At 48.1% G+C, this 17745-nt stretch overlaps 2 protein-coding genes across 11 annotated transcripts in view; both read right to left on the bottom strand.

Moving 5' to 3' along the window:
• The window catches only part of FAAP100 (FA core complex associated protein 100), a 136707-nt gene that overhangs the window by 107097 nt on the left and 11865 nt on the right, over positions 1-17745 (bottom strand). For 8 of the 10 annotated variants that reach the window (XM_044300086.1, XM_044300091.1, XM_044300088.1 and 5 more), the window contains exon 3: positions 6782-6958. In XM_044300086.1, the coding sequence (XP_044156021.1) occupies positions 6782-6928 (147 nt within the window). In that variant the 5' untranslated portion in view covers positions 6929-6958. Of the gene's footprint in view, positions 1-6781; positions 6959-10467; positions 10706-17745 lie in introns of those variants that run through there. The other 2 variants (XM_044300090.1, XM_044300093.1) reach the window with 2 other exon arrangements.
• AHSA1 (activator of HSP90 ATPase activity 1) lies at positions 8626-9658 on the bottom strand. The gene is given in 4 exon segments (XM_044300097.1): positions 8626-8779; positions 8782-8912; positions 8915-9121; positions 9124-9658. Coding segments are annotated over 4 exon segments (996 nt in total). The 5' UTR covers positions 9644-9658; the 3' UTR covers positions 8626-8641.

Below are 17745 nucleotides of genomic sequence, written 5' to 3'. Positions count from 1 at the left end.
AAGGAGACATGTCCAAGGCCAGCAGCGAATCCAGTGAGAGTGCGGCACACCGCCCACGGAAGGGGGGGGGGTCATGCACATGGCCGGCAACGGATCCAGTGAGGTTCAGTGTTCCGCCTATGGAAGGGGAACGTGCACACGGCCGGCACCGTATCCGTGGAGAGTGCAGTGTACCTCTTATGGGAGGGGTAAACGCACATGGCCGGCACCGTATCCGGTGAGTGCAGCATTCCGCCTATGGAAGGGTTCATGCACATGGCCGGCAACGAATCCAGTGAGAGTCCAGTGTTCCGCCTATGGAAGGGGAACGTGCACATGGCCGGCACCGTATCCGGGGAGAGTGCAGTATACCTCCTATGGAAGGGGTTCATGCACATGGCCAGCACCGTAACCGGTGAGAGTGCAGCATTCCGCCTATGAAGGGGTTCATGCACATGGCCGGCAGCGAATCCAGTGAGTGCAACGTCCCGCCTGTGGAAGGGGGTCGTGCACATGGCCAGCACCGCATCCGGTGAGAGTGCAGCAGTCCGCCTAGAAAAAAGGGGGGGTCATGCACAAGGCCAGGCTGCAGCCAAAGAGAGTGCAGTATTCCGCCTAGGAAGGAGGGCCATGCACCTGCAGCCACCAGAACTGGGTGACGCATACTGGCCCGAAAATTTTTTATGCATGCACTTGGCCAGCGCCGTATCCCGGGAGAGGGCAAGAAAACGCCTGGGAGGGGGAACATGCCCTGGCCAGCGCCGCAGCCGGGGAGCGCGACATACCGCCTAAGAAAGGGGGGCATGCCTACAGACAGCATACCGAATGATGAGGCTGCCGCGTCCTGCGCAGCCCACAAGACCAGTTATTCAAAACAAAATTATAATTTTTTTTTTTTTTTTTTTTTTTATTATATTATTATTATTATTTATTAATATTACAGCCTCCCTGAGGCAGAAAGGGGGGCAACCATACAGGGGCACAGGCCGTACAGGCCCATCCGGAGCCGGCCAGTACCCAAAGGGTTAACAGGCATCTGGCCTGTGGGGGGGGGGCTCGGCGCTGTGAACTCTTGGGGGCGGGGGAACCTCCAGGCGGGAAGAATTCGCGCCTGGAGAGTTCCCGCCCCCCCCCCCACAGAGGCCTGAATTTGCGGCCTAGCAGACTGTGAAGCCGGGGCCTAAATTTTACCGGCGCCCGGATGACCGGGGCCGCAAGCATTTAAAGTACCGGCCGGCCTAAGCCGGCCGCGGGTGCCCACATACCGGCCGCGGGAGACCACCCCGAGTGCCGGAATTGCGGTCGGCAGGCCGCGAAGCCTGACAAACTATGCAGCGCCCGGCCGGCCGGAATGCACCGACGGCCGGCCGGGGCCTGTTGGAGCACAGCTCTAGCCAATGCCGGCCGCGGGTGCCCACCCCGCGGCCAGAAGAATCAGGGACCCGAGAGGAGCGTGAGGTGCGGCCCAGCAGGCCGCGACGCCTGGGCCAAAATTTGCGGCGTCCGGCCGACCGGACCGAAGGTCGGCCGGGCCTAGTTGGAGCATAGCTCGCACATGTAACGCCGGCCGCGGGAGCCACCCCGCGGCCAGGAAGAGTCAGGGGCCCGGGAAGGAGCACCGGATGGTGCGGCCCACGGGCCGCGAACGTGGACTAAAGTTTTGCGGCTGCCCTGAGCACGCACCGGCAAGCGCCCCCTCTTTGCGCGGACCTCCATCCTGTAGTGAGGCTGCCGCGTCCCTTATGATCTATGGAGGGGAGAGAGGGAATGGGTGAGTGCTGTAGCAGATTGCCGCCTTGCGACACCCCAGGGACCAGCCTAGGTCCAGCCACCCAATAGCCACTCTGCTTGGATAGGCTAAAGTATGGGGGTCAGTCACGCAGGAGACCGGGGTGGGGGGAGAGGGTCGTAGGGCTGGAGAAGCCACTCTCTCACCATAGCCGTCTTCACCCTCGGTCTGTTCCAGCAGGGTCGCCCCTTCAGCTACTGGCACCGTAGTGGCAGGACGCTGGAAGAGGGGCTTGGCGTGCGGGCGACCCTTGCGCTGGCGGGATGCAGGGGAGCTGGGCTGCCCTTGTCCACCTTGCCTTCTGTGGGGGAGGCAGCAGTGCGGATGACCGGCACTGGCGCAGCTCGACCCCGGGAGAAACAGAGAGGTCAAGTGCGACTCTGTTGTCCCTGACTGTCTGGAACAAAAGGAAAAGAAAAAGTAAAAATCAAAATTTAAACAAGGAGAAAACAGCCCTGCAGTAGCAGGGAGTGTCTTGCCTCCTTGGACACTAAGCAAAAACTGGCAGCCTTTCTCTCCAGGCTGAGGGTATAGCTGTGGAGGAGGGGCTTAACAGTTTTTTCTTAGTGTCACGCCTCCTAGGGAGATGAGCTATACCCAAGGTCTTCTGTGTCCCCCAAGGAAACTGGGCGAGAAAAACAGTCCAGCAAAATCTGCCTTACAAAAACCGTATGGCATTCCTTTCCTTCTGCGCCCTGCCGTGTGCCCGTACAGTGGTTTACGAACACATATGGGGTGTTTCTGTAAACTACAGAATCCGGGCCATAAATAATGAGTTTTGTTTGGCTGTTAACCCTTGCTTTGTAACTGGAAAAAAAATATTAAAATGGAAAATCTGCCAAAAAAGTGAAATTTTGAAATTGTATCTCTATTTTCCATTAAATCTTGTGCAACATCTAAAGGGTTAACAAAGTTTCTAAAATCAGTTTTGAATACCTTGAGGGGTGCAGTTTCTTAGATGGGGTCACTTTTATGGAGTTTCTACTCTAGGGGTGCATCAGGGGGGCTTCAAATGGGACATGGTGTCAAAAAAACAGTCCAGCAAAATCTGCCTTCCAAAAACCATACGGCGCACCTTTCACTCTACGCCCCGCTGTGTGGCCGTACAGCAGTTTACGGCCACATATGGGGTGTTTCTGTAAACGGCAGAGTCAAGGCAATAAAGATACAGTCTTGTTTGGCTGTTAACCCTTGCTTTGTTAGTGTAAAAAATGGGTTAAAATGGAAAATTAGGCAAAAAAATGAAATTCTCAAATTTCATCCCCATTTGCCAATAACTCTTGTGCAACACCTAAAGGGTTAACAAAGTTTGTAAAATCAGTTTTGAATACCTTGAGGGGTGTAGTTTATAGAATGAGGTCATTTTTGGGCGGTTTCTATTATGTAAGCCTCGCAAAGTGACTTCAGAGCTGAAGTGGTCCCTAAAAATTGGTTTTTTGTAAATTTCTGAAAAATTTCAAGATTTGCTTCTAAACTTCTAAGCCTTGTAACATCCCCAAAAAATAACATATCATTCCCAAAATGCTACAAACATGAAGTAGACATATGGGGAATGTAAAGTCATCACAATTTTTGGGGGTATTACTATGTATTACAGAAGTAGAGAAACTGAAACTTTGAAATTTGCAAATTTTTCTAAATTTTTGGTAAATATGGTATTTTTTTATGCAAAAAAAATTAACTTTTTTGACCCAATTTTAGCAGTGTCATGAATTACAATATGTGACGAAAAAACAATCTCAGAACGGCCTGGGTAAGTCAAAGCGTTTTAAAGTTATCAGCACTTAAAGTGACACTGGTCAGATTTGCAAAAAATGGCCAAGTCCTTAAGGTGAAATAGGGCTGAGTCCTTAAGGGGTTAAGACAGATTCTGGGAGCGGACGCATTATTGTATCTGGGCCATTTATTTTTCAATTAAATCTTAAAGAGGCTCTGTCACCTGTTTTAAGTATACCATGCTAGATATATAGGGAGGTAGGGCTTCAAACGCTGATCACAAACATACCTTTATTTCCCTTATTTAAGGTCCGATCACACTGTAAAATTCACTTTAAAAAAATATGCTAATGAGCAAACGGAGCACTCGGAGGCGTGCTTGTTGCTTTTGAGCGCCGCATCTTTGACGCCCTCCTGCCTGTAAGTGCCGCCCTGTATGTAATAAAAACGCCCCCCATTCATTCACTGGTCTAGCGCTGAGGTCCCGCACCTGTGCACTCCAACGTATGACGGCACGTGCGCACTACAGGAAATGGACTTACCAAGATCAATGGTGCAAGTGTAGTGCGCACGCGCCGTCATACATTGGAGTGCGCATGTCCGGGATCTCACAGCTGTCTCAGAGTCTAGCGCTGTCAATCAAATGAATGGGGGGTGTTTTTATTACATACAGGGCGGCACTAACAGGCAGGAGAGTGTCAGAGATGCGGTGCTCAGAAGCAATAAGCACGCCTCCGAGCTCCGTTTGCTCGTTACCATATTTTTTAAAGTGGATTTGACAGTGTGATCAGACCTAGAATAAGGGAAATAAAGGTATGTTTGTGATCAGCGCTTAGAGCCCTACCTCACTATATATCCAGCATGGTATACTTGAAACAGGTGACAGAGCCGCTTTAATTTGAAATCTCCTACCGTTTTCTGTATCTAGCTACTACACAGACCTGCGTGTCTCCATGGTTAAAGAGCACAACGGGGAGGAATGGAGGACAGTATCCATACACATTAGATATCCTGCTCAAGTACTCCCTCTATATACATTAGATATACTGATGCCCTGGTTCTCAGCAGCCATGTTGCTTAGGGGACTGGTAGGGATACTCTGCAACACTGTGCTCTCTCTGATCCTTGTCCTAGAGGCTCCTTTGTACAGTTTTCCCAAATAGACTTCTACTTTCACTCTAATAGTGTAATCACTTACATAGAGTGGCATGCAAAAGTTTGGGCACCTCTGGTCAGAATTACTGTTCTTGTGAATAGTTAAAGGGATTCTGTCACCTCTCATAAAACAAATTCAGATTTTAAAGAGGACCTTTCACCAGGAAAAAGTATGTAAACTGACTATACCGACGTGTAGAGCGGCGCCCAGGGATCCCCCTGCACTTACTGTTATCCCCGGGCGCCGCTCCGTTCTCCGGTTATAGCCTCCGGTATGTTCCTACTTAGGCTCCACCCAGGGGAACCTGCCGGCGTCTCATTCTCCTATGCTGTAGCGCTGGCCAATCGCAGCGCTCAGCTCATAGCCTGGCTATGAGCTGAGCGCTGCGATTGGCCAGTGCTACAGCATAGAAGAAAGAGGCGCAGGCAGGTTCCCCTGCGTGGAGCCTAAGTAGGAACATACCGGAGGCTATAACCGGAGAACGGAGCGGCGCCCGGGGATAACAGTAAGTGCAGGGGGATCCCTGGGCGCCGCTCTACACGTCGGTATAGTCAGTTTACATACTTTTTCCTGGTGAAAGGTCCTCTTTAAACCAGTCATGTTCCACAGATTACCTTGAATCGGCTTTGCTGTTCTATACTGTAATCCGTCCAGTAGTTTTGCTGAAAAACGACTTTTATAATTATGTTAATTAATCCTGAAGGTGCCCAGAGGGCGTTATGTTCCACTTTGTGTGCCCAGTAACGCCCCCCTGCAGTGCCCAAAACGCCTTCTTTCTGAATCCCTAACCGCCCACAGCGTCTCATCCCTCTCCTCCCCCTCCCTGATGGCCGAGCAAAGTCTCGCGCAGACGCAGTACCCACTGAGGGCTGCGCCAGTGCGTTTTTTTTACGGTGTTCAGCTGAGTGGTTAGGTCATGTGATATTTTTATAGAGCAGGTTGTTACGGATGCGGCAATACCTAATATGTATACTTTTTTTCATTTATTTCACTTTAACACAATAATAGCATTTTTGAAACAAAAAAAATGATGTTTTAAATGTCTCCATGTTCTGAGAGCATAGTTTTTTTTTTGCGATTTTCTTATGTAGGGGCTCATTTTTTGCGGTATGAGGTGACGGTTTTATTGGCACAATTTTGTGGGACATACGCCTTTATGATCACTTGGAGTTGCACTTTTTGTGATGTAAGGTGACAAAAATTGCATTTTTTTTTACAGTTTTTATATTTTTTTATGGTGTTTATCGGATGGGACGGATATGTCATGTGATATATTTATAGAGCCGGTCGTTACGGACGCGGCTATACCAAATATGTCTATTTTATTTTATTTTTTCTATTTTTTTTGTTTTAGTAAACACTTTTTTTATTTTACACTTTGCGTCCCCCAAAAGGTCATACAAGACCTCTGGGGGACATTTAACTTGAAATATTTTTTTTCACTCTTGATTTCTCATGTAACTGGGGCTGACATAGTTGCCCCAGTTACAGTTGAAATACACCCCCCAGAGAGGCTGTACAGCAGTACACTGTGCAGTACAGCCTCAGTGCAGGGCTGATCGAGGTCTATGGAAGGCCCGACAGCTCCTGCACTCTCCCGGCCCGCTTTCTGATCTGTATACACAGGGCTCATTGAACGCTTTGTATACAGCGATCTAGAAGGTAGGGACACCTTGGAACTGTCCCTGCCTTCTCTCTGGGTTGCCCTGCTGTCACTGACACTGGGACCCCTGATTGGCAGCTGCACAATTAGCGTGCAGCTGTGAACTCTGAATGGACGTTCCATAACGTTCATTCAAAGATAAACATCCACCCATAGGACGTTTTTATCCTATGGGCGGATGTGAAGTGGTTAACTGCTCATATCTCTGGTTTGGTACCAGCTAGAGATATGGGATTGGTATTGCTTGAAAGCTGGCATTCCAAGAGAGATGGCGTGCAGGTAAACCTCGAAGAGAACACAGCGCTTGCACGAAGGCCGCAACTCCTTCAAACAGCTGATCAGCAGGGGTGCTGGGAGTTGGACCCCAGCAGATTTGATATTGATGACCTATCCTGACGATAAGTCATCATCATTATTTCAGCACACAACCCTTTTACGCATCAATACTTAAAAATACATAGAATAGAAAATTTCTCACTGTTATTTGCTTCTTCTCCATGCTGAAGACATATACAAATCTGGTTCCATTGCAGATATAGACTTCTGTGCTGCAGCATATGATGCGGGATTTGTAAAGGCATCCATTAGGACTCTGTAACGTAACCAAGTGCTCAATCTTAGACATTTTACAACGGCTTGTAGCTCAGAAAAATACCTAGAAGAAAAAGAATACAGAAAATCAGTCAGGACAGCGGTAACAATCAGTATACATCTCCTGAGCTGTGTCAGACGTGCAGCTTTAAGAGCTACAGGACATCGGGTTTATGAAAACATGAGGAACGTAAAAGAGATGACACCCCTCGATGGGGATTTTCACCACTAGATGTGGCAGCACTAATCACCTGAGCACACAGAGCCTTTCCTGGTTCTGTTTTGTAGACGTGCAGCAGGGCTCCCTTAGAGGTGCACAGGGCAACTACTGTACCTTCCTATGCCTCAAAGGTTTTCAAATCTGGATTCGTATAGGGAAAAATTGAAGCATGCGCCATCAAACCCTGTTCACACTGAGGTAATACCTCCTAGAACATTGGTGGCGAACCAAGAGGCGGCACTCAGAGCCCTCTCTGTGGGCACCCGCACCCTTGAAAAAGTCTATGGTGCACCAATATGGCTTACACTTTTCCTGCCATTCATCAGCGCAGGGCGCACTATGAACAGCGCATTGAATGTAGGCAGGCTATTATAGCTAAGTGATAGAGTACATGGCAGATATACTATATTGGTATTCAGGCAGTGGCGTACATAGAGAAGTAAGGGCCCCATAGAAAGGATCAGACCAGGCCCACCACAAAGGCAGAAAGGTTTCCGCCTAAACCCCTTTCTATGACACTTGGGCCATTTTTTCACTGCCTCGTTTGCGAAAAATTCCTTTAGAGGGTAGAGTCCTGACCAAGTTTACACCCCCAGTAGAAGAGGAGATGATCCCAACTGGGCCCCCTCTTGCTCTGGGCCCCATGGCAGTCGCATTGGTCTGCCGCTATAGTAGTTACTCCGCTCTGCCGCCTGCATGCACCCTAATTCTAGAAGGCACATTGTGTATGGGTGGGATAGGCCATTAGGATCGCCTATAAAACGCGCTGTCAAATTTGGGCAACTTCTTTTTATCTGTAGCAGCCCCCATATGATCCCATATAGATCTGCGGACATCAACTTCTGGCACTCCAGATAATGTGAAACTACAACTCCCAGCATGCACGCTTGCTCAGCTGTTCTTTGCACTCCCATAGAAGTGAATGGAGTATGCTGGGAATTGTAGTCTCCCAACAGCTGGAGGGCTTTTCATGGATTGGATGACTGCATACCACCAGCATGTCCACCGCATGTTCACATCACATTGCAGCGTGGAAAAAGTCGGCGACAGATTTGCAGCTTGAACCACCGGGATTAAAGCCATTTGATGGGTCTCATCCACACGCGGTAACCCCATACTTGCCAACATTTCAGTTGGTAAAATCGGGGCATATAAGCCCTGCCCCTGGGAACGCCTATTTATGGTTGGGGGGTATGGTAACCCCACCCATTTTCAGCCCTGAAAATCAGTGACAATCCTGCCAAATTCGGGACAGTTTGCAATTATAAAACCCATCGCAGGATCCAATTCTCTAAGAAAATATCCACAGCTTAAGGGTATGTTCAGAAAGAAGATTTTGGCTGCGGGTTCCGGCGCTGAAAACCAGGCTGCATCTACATTGAAAACCACCTTCCTCTGTTTCTTTTAATAATTTACATGTTTATTGGTGTGACACCACAGCGCTGATCCGTGCCCCCTCCCCCACATTAAATAACATGGTCAGACCACAAGACAGCAAATAGTAAAAAAAAGATAACCCCCCCCCCGTTATAAGAGCATCGCCCCAAACCCAAAGGTCTGCTTGATGCCATCAAAGTAATATCTCTTCCAGCCGTCCTTCAGATGCTGCTCCTCGCTCTGGGGGACGCCTCGTGCCTCCATCCGCAGCTCCGTCTCCCCCCCCCCCCCCTGTCTGTGAAGGTGAGTGTGACGGTGGCGTGGTGCCCTGCTGGCCACATCTTGAACCTCCAGGACATGACAATTCGCTTCTTAGACTCCACTTCTATGAACTCTCCACTCACGTTCCCTCCCAGTAGCAGAATTTGTCGCCTTTTTCTGCCGTCACTGTGGCCGGAGCGTGCGCGAATCCCTGAACCAGCTCCTGCTGGGTCAGCACTCTGTACAGCTCCTCGGGGGAGGTCAGAAACGTCTCCTTCATGCTGACCTTACAGGTGGGGATCTTTACGCCTGTTGTCGGACACGTCACCATTTTGTCCTGAGTCGGTGCGGGAGCCGCGGTGCGGGAGCCGTGTGCAACATTCTGTTTTCCGTAGGCAAAATCATTCCTTGTGGGAACTCTGACTTCATGGTGGCGATGTACTGCCCCACAGCCTCCCGGAGCCGCTGCACCACGCTCTTTGTCATCAGCTCCGTTAGACTTGTGTCCGGCTCATCCATCGCCAAAGAGACTCTGATCTCCACTTCATTGGGGTCGTTCTCATCGGACAGGTTCGGGATCTCCACGTGTCCCTTGTACTTCACTCCTGACGTGAATTGTCCGGTCCAGTCCAGCTTGATGTCCCACTCGTAGAAGAAGATGAGCTTCCCTTTGCGGTTGTTGATGGAGGCCTCCCCATCCAGCTTGCTGACCTCCGTCACCTCGCAGGTGCCCTGCTCCCTCTGCACGCTGACTGCCAGGAACAGCTCCGTCAGCTTATCTGTGGACCAGGCAATATCGTCACGTTCCATCCAGTGCCAGTTGTTCGTGTTGGTGGCGTCCGCCCTCTGCTCCACAATCCAGCGCGGATCTCCCTGCCCCCACCTGGCCATGCCGCACCTTGGTGCCCGCCGCCTCCTCACTTACCCCACCTTCCATTGTTTTTAATGGGAAGCTGCACTGCAGTTCATGCGGTAGAGGGTTTTCAAGACCGTTCTAAGAATGTATAGGTCCAATCTTGACGCAGTCTCTGCACAAAGCTGTAGCCTGCTCGCGGTTTATCGACATTTGATGGAGCTTAACCTAGAGCGGATCTGCATAGAAACCACAGCGCTCTCTGCTGCAGCACATGCGGAGGATTTGGTTGGAGATGTGAACCTACCCTTATGAAAGGCGATATGTGCTTCCTCCGAAAACAATGGGATGTGGATTTTGCCACAAAACATGCACCAGGAAGAAAAAAAAAATACGCCAAAAGTGGTTGTCTATGGGCCCCTGCCCATACAGGAGGTTGAGCGCCCTCTGCTGGCCTTTCCCCATAATTCCCATGGGATACATGGTGAAAAGAGACGGGTGACTTGTCCCCCTACCCATGGGTGGGGGTGGACAGGAGCATCACATGACAATAGGTAGCGGGATAGCCCAAAACTTCAAGTGCGATTTTCAAGCAGTTTTAATTTTGTACATTTTTATTATTAATTTGCGCTTAATTTTTTTTATACTATTCCATAGGTTAAAAAAAGTTGACTTTTTTCCTATTACTGAAAACAATGACATGGTGACAGACTGTCAGAGTGAACTACAACTCCTATCGTACACCATGTTGTCACCACAACATACGCTTTTTTTAGGGGCCATCAGGTCACACACCGAATAGCTTCATAACTGACCCCATATCCCGACATTTTTACCTCAGAACTTTAAAACAACGTCGCACCTTCAACTAAACTGGGACAAGTGAGGAGAGCAGGAGGCGCCCACCGTCATATTACTTCCCATAGCTGCCCAGTAACGGTAAACAGTGCCGTTTTCCCGCTAAATTTCCCGGTCTCACGTTACCATGACAACAGTCGCTTGCTTCTACTCAGTCAGCTTCCTCGCGGCGGGAAAAACCATTTCTTGACCGGAATTCCCAACTCCGAGTTCATTGGCTGAATAGAATGAGAGGCCACGCCCCCTGACGCGAAGCAAGCGCCTGGTGAAAATGGCGCGCTAAAGGTAAATGCCATTTGTCCACGAACTTCGACACCAAGTTCATTGGCTGACGTGATGAAGAGGCCACGCCCCGTACGCGCGTGAAGCGTCAACAGAAGGGCGTGGTTTAGGGGAAATGTCAGTTAAAGAAAAATGACAGGGGGCGGGGTTATGACTACATGAAGGTACAGGGAGTCACTGGAGGTTCTGGACAATTCAAAAGGCGGGAGGCTTGCATGGAGTTGTAGTTCTACAAGAGCAAAAAGTGCCTTGGATAAAAGGAAGCTGTCCTAGATGCCCTTGTTCTTACAGTTTAGCTTTAAGATGGAGTTCCTTTTTAAATGGAAGCATTCAGCGCCCCTTAAAGTAAATGTGGCCGTACCCACACAGATCATGTACTTATCTCCTTTCCATATCCATAACGCATAGATTTGTCTGCTGATGGATAAAGTCAAATTCCTTTAATCTGGCAACGAATAATCCAGAAAGTCTGATAATTCAGCATTTGTTCTTCGGGGGGGGCACAGAGGGGCAGATATCAACCCGTGCCCAGTATCTAAACACCCGGGCCATGACGAGTGACCTCTGCACCCCAGTATACTAATATAATACCCAGGGGTGCACTGCCAATGAGGTGATTGCCTCAGGCAGCAACAGGTAGGGGCACGTGGGGGGCAGCGGAAGGGCCATGGGCAATGAGAGCTTCCATTGTGGAAAAGCTAATCTCTACAATACACTCAGTACTCAGGATAGCAATACACTTGAATGCAGCGGCGGCCATGCCGGTATGAGAAGAGATGCGAGGTAATTACAATCTCTGTGAGGGGCAGGGGCGCACCACCAATGAGGTGAGGTGAGGTCATTGCCTCAGGCAGCACCAGGTAGGGGCAAGAAGTGGGCAGCAGAAGAGCCATGGGCAATGAGCGTTTCCATTGTGGAAACGCTCATCTCTACATATTTACTCAGGATAACAATACAGTTGAATGCCGCGACGGGAGCGATGTCTCCCTGGCCCACCGTTCCCTCTAATAGTCTTTAGTCCTAGTTCCTGTAGCCGAGGCCGGTGTCATCATTATCGCACTACCTGAGCTGTGCTGCATAGAGCTCAGGGCACAGACTAGAAGAGGTCGGTGTATTGCACTGCATCGCTGACAGCAGAATGGAGGGAAGTATTTTAGTTGAATATTTTTATTTGGCAGCATGGTGTTGGGTCACAATGGGGTGGGGGTCATTATTTTGTAACTGGAGAAAACACTATGGGGACACTGTGGCTGTAAAAAGGAGCATTTTTGTACTGGCGCACATTAGAAGGGGGCTACTATGGGGACATCCGCTCTACTGAGGGCACTAAAAGAGGGTACTTGTTTGTACTGGCACACATTACCAGGGGGAATATTTTACTGGCAAAAATATAATTAGAGATGAGCGAATCGACTTCGGATGAAACATCCGAAGTCGATTCGCATAAAACTTCGGTCCAATACTGTACGGAGCAGGAGCTCTGTACAGTATTAGAATGTATTGGCTCCGATGAGCTGAAGTTTTTGCTTTGCAAAGCAAAAATTAATTAATTTGTACAGTAAAAAAAAACATTTCCCGAACTCGGATTAGGTTCCAAGTGGTACCTTGGAACTGAACCCGAATTCGGGATTTTTTTTTTTTTTTACAGTACAAAGCAAAAACTTCGGCTCATCGGAGCCAATACATTCTAATACTGTACGGAGCTCCTGCTCCGTACAGTATTGGACCGAAGTTTTGTGCGAATCGACTTCGGATGTTTCATCCGAAGTCGATTCGCTCATCCCTAATTAGGGCTGCAACGATTAATCGATGTAATCGATTATATTCGATAACTGGATTCGTTGTCGACGAATCCAGTTATCGAATAATCGCCGATTCGTTGCTATTCGGGCGGGCGGTCGCTGCATCTTTATTTTACCTTTTTACAATGACGCTCCCGCTCCTGTAACAGCCAGGCAGAGCGGACGGCGGCGTAACGTCACTCAATCACGTGACGCGCCTGCTCCGCCTCCTTCATTCATGAAGTGGGCGGAGCAGGCGCGTCACGTGATTGAGTGACGTTACGCCGCCGTCCGCTCTGCCTGGCTGTTACAGGAGCGGGAGCGTCATTGTAAAAAGGTAAAATAAAGATGCAAGCGCCGGGGCTGTTAGGGGGAAGGGGGGTCTGTGTATAGCACTGCTATGGGGAGGGGGGAGGATCTGTCTATAGCACTGCTATGGGGAGGAGGGGGGGTCTGTGTATGGCACTGCTATGGGAAGGGGGGTCTGTGCACTGTTATGAGGAAAGGGATCTGTGCACTGTTATGCCCATAACAGTGCACATATCCCCCTCTCCATAACTACGCCGTCCACAGATCCCCCATAATAGTGTCGTCCACAGATCCCCCATAATAGTGTCGTCCACAGATCCCCCATAAACGCCGTCCACAGATCCCCCATAAACGCCGTCCACAGATCCCCCATAAACGCCGTCCACAGATCCCCCATAAACGCCGTCCACAGATCCCCCATAAACGCCGTCCACAGATCCCCCATAAGTGTCGTCCACAGATCCCCCATAAGTGTCGTCCACAGATCCCCCATAAGTGTCGTCCACAATTTGTTTTAATATGGCCTTTGAACATAATTTTTCAAGTAAGATCATATAAACCTCTGTTTTGTAATTTTGTCGTTTTTCCCGATTAATCGTAGAAATTAATCGGCAACTAATCGATTATTCAAATAATCGTTAGCTGCAGCCCTATCCCTAATTATAAGGTGCCTTTTTTTTGTACAGGCACACATTTTATAGGGAATTATTGCTGCTGGGGGCATTATTACTTCTGGGGGCAAAATGAGAGACATTACATATGGGTGCACTGTTACCACATAGTGCACTCTGGCAGATAATTATTACTATTGGTGGGACTTTTGGATGGACTGCTACATTGGGAGGCACCCTGGCACAGTATCAGGTTAGCACTATTATTTTTGGAGCACACAATGCTTACGGCACTATTAGTGTCAGGGACACTATTTGCTGGGCACGGTTATTTTTTATGGCACTAACTGTGTGGTAATAGTATTTTCAGGGGGATTATCTGTTTCTGCAGTATAGTATTAGGGTGCACAGTGAACACAGTATTAGAGGTGGCAGGATGGGATGGCTCTATAATTTGGTCACTATGTGGCGGTATTATATGAACATTGTATGGCTGTATTATTTGGTCACTATGTGGAGGCATTGTTTGATGGTATTATATGGTCACTATGTAGCAGTGCTATATGAAAATTGTATGGATCTAGTATTTGGTCACTCTGTGGCAGTATTATATAAACATTGTATGGCTCCATTATTTGGTCACTCTGTGGCGGTATTATATGAACATTGTATGGCTCTATTATTTAGTCACTCTGTGGCGGTATTACATGAACACTGTATGGCTCTATTATTTAGTCACTCTGTGGCGGTATTATATGAACAATGTATGGCTCTATTATTTGGTCACTCTATGGCTACTTTCACACTAGCGTTCGTCGGTCCGCTCGTGAGCTCCGTTTGAAGGGGCTCACGAGCGGACCCGAACGCAGCCGTCCAGCCCTGATGCAGTCTGAATGGAGCGGATCCGCTCAGACTGCATCAGTCTGGCGGCGTTCAGCCTCCGCTCCGCTCGCCTCCGCACGGACAGGCGGACAGCTGAACGCTGCTTGCAGCGTTCGGGTGACCGCCTGGCCGTGCGGAGGCGTGCGGATCCGTGCGGATCCGTCCAGACTTTCAATGTAAGTCAATGGGGACGGATCCGTTTGAAGATGCCACAATGTGGCTCAATCTTCAGGCGGATCCGTCCCCCATTGACTTTACATTGAAAGTCTGGACGGATCCGTACGAGGCTATTTTCACACTTAGCTGTTATATGCTAAAATAATGCAGACGGATCCGCTCTGAACGGAGCCTCCGTCTGCATTATTATGATCGGATCCGATCGAACGCTAGTGTGAAAGTAGCCTATAGCGGTATTAAGTGAACCTTCCATGGGTCTAGTGATTAGTCACACTTTGGCAGTATTATATGAACATTGTATGGTTGTATTATGTGGCGGTATTACATGAACATTTAATACCTCACCTTAAAGAACACCTGAACAACAATGATCGAAATGGCCTTGCAGTGTAACTGCAGCAAACACATGTATAGAATATATTTATTATAAAACTCTGTGTACATGTTACATACATCAGTCATATAGAACCAGGAATCGCAGCGTGTCGTAGTTACGGAGGGCCCGGCACCACTCTTTCCCTTATGAAACACACACACAGGGCAGGGTATGGGTTATCTAAACAATGCTGGGGGTTATCCTTCATGTTATAAATCAACTATGTGCGTAAGCGTCACAGGCAGACAGCAGCCGTCCTCTAGGGGTCACTGCAACTCTTCATCCAATTGTGTGACAAGTAAGAAACCAGTCTACTCATGTGCCTGGTGTCTTAGATGCACATGACCACTAGAGGGAGCTCCATTTCTTCTAGTGCGCTTAGCAATAAAAAGGAGCCTGTCAGCAAGAAGGTGGCTATTAAACCAGGAACAATGCCTTGTAGGGATATAGCTCATCTGAATATAATGATACTTTTCATATAGAGATCAGTTGCTTCATTCTGCAGAAAAAGTAGTTTTAATCCATATGCAAATGAGCAGTTAAGTGCACCGAGGGCAGGCCCAGGCCACTCAGTGCACTCTTTCTCCTCCTGCTTCCTCTATCAGCCTCTCTTTTTTTGATTGAGAGAACCAGTTTCCTGCATGGTCGTCTTCCCTGACCCTGTCAATCAAGAAGAGGAAGCAGGAGGAGCAAGGGTGCGGTGCACTGCCTGGCTTTGGTCAGCCCTCAGTGCACTTAACTGCTTATTTGCATATGAATTCATTCAGCTGAGCTAGCCCTACAAGACACTGTGCCTGGTGTATCAGTAATTATTCTGTATAGACAGGTTGATAAAAGGGCGAGGAGTTGTGCCCCATCTGGTACCGGGTGGCACCACTAAGTAATGTGGACTGGAGGGATTGGTGCAATGTCCTTTCCATGAATGTTGTATGCCCTGTAGAGAGGCAATGTCTGCACCCATTGTAATACATCCATCCAGTCCAGGGGCCCCATAACGGCTCAATGTCACATATGCTCTTGGAAAAGAGGTGACTTTTAGCATTGCCTAAAACAGCGGTCTCCAACTTGGAGATGTCCCGCTGTCAGGACACGCTGAGAGTTGTTGTTTTAGAAAAGCTGGAGATGACTATTGTGGAGGACCCCTGTTTATTTCATCGGGGAAGATGTGGTAGCCCTCCTTAAAGGGGTTGTCCTGGCATTCCAGGATAAGAGATAAGTATCTAATGTGTGTGGTCTGGCTGCTGGGACCCCCACCGGTCACAAAAATGGGGGTTTCTTGTACCCTGTTTGAATGGACCAGCAGCATGCGCATTGACATTGCATTCAAATTCCATAGGAGCATGGCTGCTCTATTCAGATGGGGGACACAGGACCCCCGTTCTCATGACCAGTGGTCAGACCACCACCGATCAGACACTTATCACCTATTCTGCAGATAGGCATTAAGTTGTCATTCTGGGACCACCCCTTTAAGGAATACCTGCCCAACATTAGGATTACATTGCATAATGTGCTATACTCAGGGGTTACATGGCAGTAAGAGATAGAAAAGACCCGGTGTGAGTCCTGCCAAGCCTGCTTCTTCCTTTTCATACCCACAGTTCAGTGTCCATTCTCCTTTAAGATCTGAGATAGACTGATTTCTATGGACTCACTGCATAGCAACCACACTGCAGAAGACAAGGGTTGTAATTTATCCCTAGAAACTAGACTGTCAAACATGACAATGGTTGTTAAGCAATGTATTCCTAACAACCACTCAAACATGATTTCATGGTTGTTAGGCAATGTATCCCTAGCAACCAGTCAAACATGATATAATGGTTCAAAAAGTTAAAGTGATGGGCGAGCACACTTCATTTGGATCATAAAATAAAATTTAATTAAATCACAATGTTCAAACGTATCGGTCCAATTCAATAAAATACAATAAAATAAAATACACTGTTAATAACAATTCATTCATGCACAGATGAGGATAATACAAAGGGCAATTGAGTCATATACCCTATAGCTCTGGTATAGCCAGAGTGCTAAACAGCATTAATGTCTTATCCGATCCACAGATGTTAAAATAGCGTTAATCCAGCATCAACTATCGATGATTATATAAAGGTATACAGGACAGTTCAGTCTCTGGTCAACTGGATAGCTTAGATTGATTCAGAAAACGCATGTGAAATCGTTGGGTGCAGATCTTATGCACCTATTAGTGTGGTAGTCGACAGTCCCGTAGCTAGTGTATTAACTTGGCTTTTGAGTTAAATAACTCCTTACCTCCCTCGTTGTATGCGGTGGTTTCTGATCGCTTTCAAACGTGAGTCGGGCAGCGCGGGATGCTTCCGGCGTCTTACTCAGCTGCAGCTGGCTTACCCGAAGTCTCACGAGATTTCCAAGCGTGATTACCGTCTTCGAGGGAATACAGTATGCCTTTGGTATCGTCGCAATAAATATCACAGTCCTGTGATCAAGTTGTATAGCATGGCCATGCTTAAGGTACTTTTCTTACAGGTGTGCGATCCAGCCCAAACGCGTTTCGGGAACACTCTTTCCCTTCATCAGTGGTCACGCCTCACCTGTTGACCTCCTCCTTATATATCCTGGATAGCGCCAAGAAATGGACGACTGGATTTCTTATTTCCGGAATTTTCATGCGTTTTGATACATGCGTTTTTTGATGCGATTTTTTGATGCGGTTTTTTTCTACTTATGCGTTTTTCGGCCCATACATTCAGATTATCAATCTAAACATAACTATGTAATCAGAATTGATGAAATCGATTGCATGTATAAGTTATAAAATTATTCAATTCCATTTGTCTGTGGAATCCTTCCCTTACCATTCTATTCCTCTATTTCGGGTT

This window comes from Bufo gargarizans, chromosome 6, assembly GCF_014858855.1.
Source record: "Bufo gargarizans isolate SCDJY-AF-19 chromosome 6, ASM1485885v1, whole genome shotgun sequence".
Lineage (NCBI taxonomy): Eukaryota > Metazoa > Chordata > Amphibia > Anura > Bufonidae > Bufo > Bufo gargarizans.
This window is presented reverse-complemented; position numbering and strand designations above follow the sequence as displayed.